At 42.3% G+C, this 6,363-nt stretch overlaps 1 protein-coding gene across 3 annotated transcripts; it reads right to left on the bottom strand.

The window, feature by feature from the left end:
* Window positions 1–121: 121 nt before the first annotated feature.
* Window positions 122–3,229, bottom strand: LOC135593624 (AP2-like ethylene-responsive transcription factor TOE3). Of its 3 annotated transcripts, XR_010479739.1 has the most exons (11): window positions 2,273–3,226; window positions 2,130–2,155; window positions 2,017–2,047; window positions 1,829–1,916; window positions 1,583–1,728; window positions 1,437–1,481; window positions 1,254–1,345; window positions 1,020–1,174; window positions 739–909; window positions 556–649; window positions 122–386 (listed from the first exon to the last, which is right to left on the bottom strand). XR_010479739.1 is itself a non-coding variant. In XM_065083816.1 (10 exons), the coding sequence occupies exons 1-10, from the start codon at window positions 2,770–2,772 to the stop codon at window positions 626–628; spliced, it is 1,269 nt and encodes a 422-aa protein (XP_064939888.1). In that variant the 5' UTR covers window positions 2,773–3,229; the 3' UTR covers window positions 122–625. The 3 variants fall into 3 exon arrangements, 2 of the variants coding, with proteins under 2 accessions (XP_064939888.1, XP_064939887.1); XM_065083816.1 differs by having other exon boundaries at window positions 122–649; window positions 1,263–1,345; window positions 2,273–3,229; XM_065083815.1 differs by having other exon boundaries at window positions 122–649; window positions 2,273–3,224.
* Window positions 3,230–6,363: the final 3,134 nt, after the last annotated feature.

The following is a 6,363-nucleotide window of genomic DNA, read 5'->3' as shown; positions in this document are numbered from 1 at the left end:
TTGATTTGGTTCATAAAGTAATATTCCTCTCATCACAAATGCATTTTCTCTAATTCAAAGGACCACAAATCATGCAGATTTAGAGCTATCACAAGTATGGTCCACATTTACTGCAAGTGAGTGAGCGAATGAATGTCATTTTACTTCAAATCTGCAATCTATTTGCTCAAATTATTGCTTTCTTGAAACAAAATACAACAGCAGACAGATGAATGAGGACTTAGTATGAACATTTTAAACACATGAAAGGAAGAGAGAGCCATCCACTTCATAAGAAGCCGACTTCCTGTCCCAACTTTAGTTCTTCCCACAGGCTCAGCTCCTTAACACTCTGCCATTTACGCACAAAAGGAGCTTCGAAGATTTGAGGTGTTACGGTTTGGGTCCTGTGACACAAATGGTGCTTTGTTTTAACCAGGTCTGATATAAGACTTGAATCCATTATTCTAGTGCTGGATGTCGGAAATTGCCAGTTTTGCTATCTGTGGTGGGAATCCTGATGTTGCTGCAAAATTAACAGCGACAAACAATTAGAAAGATGGCTAATTTCCACACCTTGTTCCCGATCTAAATGCCCCTCAAGTCGCTGTCTGCCACTCGATAATGAAAGCCATTTGCAGATCCTTTATTTATCGCTGCTGCCAGGATGCTGAATCAGGAAACAAGCAGAATCCTAAATGAGTTCATAGTGTATCAAGCAAGAAAAACTTGATGTCATTTTTATAAGAGATCACAAACTTGATCATAACAAGATGGATTAGACTGCAGCTGGATGATCTGGAACACTGAGGACATGTCAGTTGTTGTTTGAAGTGGTACATAGCTGAATGGAAATTGACTGAAGCCATTGCTAGGAGGAAAGTAACTTCTGCTGTCTTTTCCTTTGGATAGCTTGAGATTGTCATCAAACTAGAAAGAAATAGCACCCGAATCATACAAACCGAGTTAAAAGTAGTTGCAATTTTATTTTGATCTAGTTAAGCTAGAAGCATAAATTTTGGTTTTGATATGAATTATACCTTTAATCTCATGTTGCGTTTCCTCTCTGACTCGGAGCCTATGAGAAATTGCTGATCGACGACACTGGAGCTCTCATTATCTATCATCTCGAGGTTAATCCTTTTGGAGTCTGATCTCCCCAAGCTAAGATCGAGATTATGCTCAACATGATCAGCTGAAAAAGAATTTTACTCGTAATGTTAGATGAACAACCTAATCAGTAACAGAAGATGGTAAAGCGAATAGTTTCTCACTCTCAATACCAAGCTCATTTGAGTAGAACTTGGGATCAAAGTTGGTTATCGCGTCTTTCCCATTACACTTAATTGCAGCCGTGTCATAAGCTCTGGAATCCCAGTGTAAAGAACAATCAGCACTACTGCTTTTTTCTGGCTTCCTAAGAAGCTTGATCTGAAAATTTTAGAGCTTAGAATTACCTAGCAGCTTCGATTTCGGTATCGAAGAGTCCCAGATACACATATCTGTTTAACATCAAGAATTACCATTCAACAACACAAACCTTTTATCAAAATCTAAGAACTTGAATCAGAGAATTCACTGAAAGGAGATGGCAGAGACATACTTTTTACCCAAAATCTGACCCATTCTGGCCTCCCACTTCCCAGATTTGCGCAAGATGACTCCTCGGTACTTCGAGCTTCCTCGAGGAAAGCTGCCACTTTGGCGGCGGAGCACTTGAATAAAATCCTCCTTGTTAAGATTGCCCATCTGCATCAAGCCATTGACAAACACTTCTTGAGTTCTAATTCATCTTTGCACACTAAGATTAACCAAAACAGGATCCTAAGAACAATCTACCTTCACCTACCTGTTGTATGTCCTCCTCATAGTCATCCAATCTAAAGTTTATATCTGCATCCACCCCACGGAATTTGATTGCAGCTCTGTCATATGCTCTGCTTGAACAATCTCTGAAAGTTAGAGCTCTTGGAAGACAAAGAATTAAATGGAAAGTAATAGTAAACTCTGATCAATTACAGAACCTGATAGACTAACCTTGCTGCTGAACAAGCAGTGTCGAATCCACCTACAGACACATATTTCCATGGCAAACAATCAAAAATTGAAAACAGGAACAGATACTTGATGAAATCTTGGTTCATACATACCCAAATAGACTTGCTTTCCGCAATCCCTGCAGATACAAGAGAGACAATGTTGAGATGATTGAATCCAACTCCAAGATTCGATCTTCGTTAAGGTTTGGAGAGGAAGAAGAAGAAGAAGAGAGAGAGAGAGAGAGATAACTGACCATATATGGGATTCCCACCGCCCGGTCCTCCGGTAGAAGGTCACCCCCCGGTACTGCGAACTCCTCGACCTCGGACCTCGCCTGCTTTTCTTCACCGACGGCTGCGCCTCCGTCGCCATTCCAGCAACCACTGGTTCCGATGACTGCCAGAACCCATCTCCGGTCCAGTGCACGCGAGGTGACGGCGGCGCCGAGCTCCCGCCCGCCCGAGCCCCCTCCGAGTGACCGAAAGGAAAGAACTGGTGAGTCGCGACGGCGGGCCCGCTCTGGACGGAGCGACGGCCGGAGACGGAGAATTCGAAGACCTTCCCGGCGCTTCCGCCGAACGCCTCGACATCGACAACTGAGGTGCCGGAGTCGTCGTTCTCCACCTCGCCCGAGCTGGTTGCGGTGGGCTTCCCCTTCTCGTCATCTCCGCCGCCCTCAGCAGGGGCGGAGGCCATTAGGCAGCAGCTGTCCTCCTCTGACACTGCGTCGTTGAGATCCCACCCGCCGACCATGTTCAAAAGCCGACTTTTGGCGCTCAGGCTTGCTAAAAGACCGCACCTTTACCACTTTTCCGGCCTTTTCCAGCTCTCAAAACCCAATCTTTCCTCTGTTCTCGTCCTGCTTACACCAAAATATCCTCAACCTGTCTATATCAAGGCTCACTTTCCTCCTCCCTCCCGAGGACAGGGGAGACTGACGGGGAAGGAAGAAGGCAGCAGAGCAAGGAAGATCGATACCCAAGCGGCAACAGCTTAAATGAAGAATCTGAGAGGAGCCTTCCCTAGTTTGAGCTGTATGAAGTCGTCTTTTGTTGCCTTCTACGTGGAGGCAATCTTTGTGAATGTGGTCACGCAGTGCTGATTTGGTGGCAGCAGAGGAAAGGAAGTAGGAAACCAAGAACTGTCCTTTCTTGCTGTGCCTTCGCACGTTGACCAGAAGACCACAGGGTTATATGGTCTAATAAGAGGGTCTGATTATAATCAAACTTACAGGCTTTGTTTAGAATCAAATTTAGCTTCCAATAAAAACTACACTAACATAAGTAGGAGCAAAGAAACATTCATTACTCCTCCCATCAGTCTATCCTTTCTTTTCATCTGAAGGAATCAGCTAAACAATGAATCAAGCGTGCACGTTGATGTATCTCGTTTGGCCCTCCTGGGAGTCGAATGACATCTCTACACGAACTCCTACTTCCTTGGGTGATGCTGAGGAAAGAGGAAGGAAGCTTCCAGCTTCTCTCTCTTGTTTATCTTGAGGAACATGTGCCCGCATCAACAATAAATAATAAACTCGTGGATCATACAAAGTGAACAATTTTCTTGATCTTTATGCAGGAATCATGTGGACCAGGGACACACCTGCAGATGCAGTTTAACATCATCGTCAAGCAATCCATATAATAAATACGACCAGTACATCTATCTCTTCGGTCCCCCCAGTTGGGATCACACACAGCTACAGCAAGAACATTACTCCCAGAACGCAGCATATAAAATTGCCTGCTGACCATGGAGATGAACACATGAATGACGACATGCAGAGTGGACCAAAGCAAACAAAAGATCATACTATGTGATTACATGTTTCATGTGATAAGACATATTTTGGATCAAACCACATCATAACTCATGTCACGTCATACCCCTGCCAAGTCAGCACACGGGTACTGTTGGGCTGATGACCCATATTCAATCCATGTGGGCTTTATCAGCCCACAGCCCACACCCCCTCTTAACCTAACCCTAATTAAGATTAGGGGGGGTGTGGTGGCTACGTTTTAGAGGCAGATTAAAGCTATAAAAAGACAGCAACGAGGCAGATCTTAGGAGCTACGAGATTCCAAAGAGAAGAAGGAGAATAAGGCAGAAAAGGAAGAGAAAGAAAGGGAAGAAGACAAGGACAATGCAGAGAGACTGTTCTCAATCATCTAGCAGTGTTCTCATCTCAGGTTAGATCAAATCTACAGTAGGCTCTTGCTGTGATTACTTGGGAGGTTTTAGATATTATGGGCAGTGACGTGATCCTTGTATCCCAGTTATTCTCTTGTGGTTGTTGCTAGAGTTTTGGGCAAGAGATTGAGATTTGTACATTCATTATTCTCATAGTGGATTATCTCTAGTTTGTCCCGTGGTTTTTATCCTTCACATTGAAGGGATTTTCCACGTATATCTTGGTGTTTTGTTTGATTATGTTTCCATTTTATTCCGCTGCGTATTTTGGTCTTCTAGTATTTGTTCCTATACAAAGGTTATTCCTGTTTATATCCCCATCAACTGGTATCAGAGCGGGGTTTTGGTGATTTAATTTTTTTTGTATTTGAACATGGAGGCTAGTAATGTTTCTCGCATGATTAGTTTGAATGGAAACAATTGGATGATATGGAAACCAAGAATGGAAGATCTCTTGTATTGCAAAGATTTGTATGGACCTTTACAGGGGGATAGTGCAAAACCTACAACTATGACAGATGATGAGTTGAAGAGGTTAGATCGAAAAACAATTGGGTTTATTAGACAGTGGCTTGATGATAGTGTCTTTCACCATGTTTCTACTGAAATTTCTACATATTCTCTTTGGAAAAAATTGGAAAGTCTCTATGAAAGAAAAACAGCTGGCAACAAAGCTTTTTTGATCAGAAAACTTGTGAACCTAAAATATAGAGAGGGTGCTTCTATTGCTGAGCATTTGAATGAAATGCAGAGTATTACTAACCAATTATCCTCTATGAAAATGTCTCTTGATGATGAGTTGCAGGCATTGTTACTTCTCAGTTCATTACCAGAAAGTTGGGAGACACTGGTGGTTTCCCTTAGTAATTCTGCGCTAGATGGTATTGTCACTATGAGTCAAGTAACAAGCAGTTTGTTGAATGAAGAGTTGAGAAGAAAGAGTTCAGCAACATCTCAGAATGATTCACAGGCACTTATCTCAGAGAACAGAGGAAGGTCAAAGTCTAGAAGCAGTTTATGGGTAGGAGCAAGTCAAGATCAAGAAAAGATATTGTTTGCTATAACTGTGGTGAGAAAGGACATTACAAGAACCAATGTAAGCAACCTAAGAAGAACAAGAAAAAGGGAAAAGAAGTAGAGTCTACAGAGTCAAAGGATAATATTACAGCTATAGTGCAGGGTGGTGATTATTTGATTTTGTCTCCTTCTGATGATATTTTTTCTTGTGTGTGTCAGGATCTTGAGTGGGTGATTGACACAAGTGCTTCTTATCATGCTACACCTCGGAAAGAGTATTTTGCTACATACAGGTCTGGAAACTTTGGTGTTGTCAAGATGGCAACTATGGCACAGCAGACATCATTGGCATGGGTGATATCCATTTAAAGACCAACCTTGGCTGCAAGTTGGTACTTAAGGATGTGAGGCATGTGGTTGACTTGAGGCTGAATTTAATTTCAGTTGGAAGACTAGATGATGAAGAGTATGAAAGCATATTTCACAGAGGGCAATGGAGGCTCAGTAAGGGTTCTCTTGTTATAGCTAGTGGAAAGAAATGTCATATTTCACAGGTTGCAGGTTAAAGCTTATGGTGAGCAGTTAAATGCTACAGAGAAAGACTTCAGTATGGAGTTGTGGCATAGGCGATTGGGACACATGAGCGAGAAGGGGCTGCAAGCTCTTTCCAAGAGAGAGGTATTACCAGATCTCAGAGGTATACATCTGAACCCTTGTATTGATTGTTTGGCTGGTAAACAACATAGAGTTTCATTTGCTAGTGCTGCTTTGTCTAGAAAAATGCATGCCTTAGACCGTGTTTATACAGATGTATGTGGTCCTTTGAGGACAAAAACTCTTGGTGGATCTGTTGATGTTCTTGGTATAAGTGGTGCACTTTATTTTGTCACTTTTATAGATGATTTTTTCAGGAAAGTTTGGACTTATGCTTTGAAGACCAAAGATCAGGTTATTAATGTCTTCAAAGAGTTTCATGCCAGGGTTGAAAGGGAGACAGAAAGGAAATTGAAATACATAAGATCATATAATGGTGGTGAGTATACGGGATTGTTTAATGACTATTGCAGGTCACATGGGATCCAACATAAGATGACAGTTCCTGGTACACCTCAGCATAATGCAATTGCAGAGAGG

Source organism: Musa acuminata, chromosome BXJ1-9 (genome assembly GCF_036884655.1).
Source record: "Musa acuminata AAA Group cultivar baxijiao chromosome BXJ1-9, Cavendish_Baxijiao_AAA, whole genome shotgun sequence".
Classification (NCBI taxonomy): domain Eukaryota; kingdom Viridiplantae; phylum Streptophyta; class Magnoliopsida; order Zingiberales; family Musaceae; genus Musa; species Musa acuminata.
The sequence above is the reverse complement of the archived record's forward strand: the minus strand, read 5'-3'. Positions and strand labels throughout refer to the sequence as shown.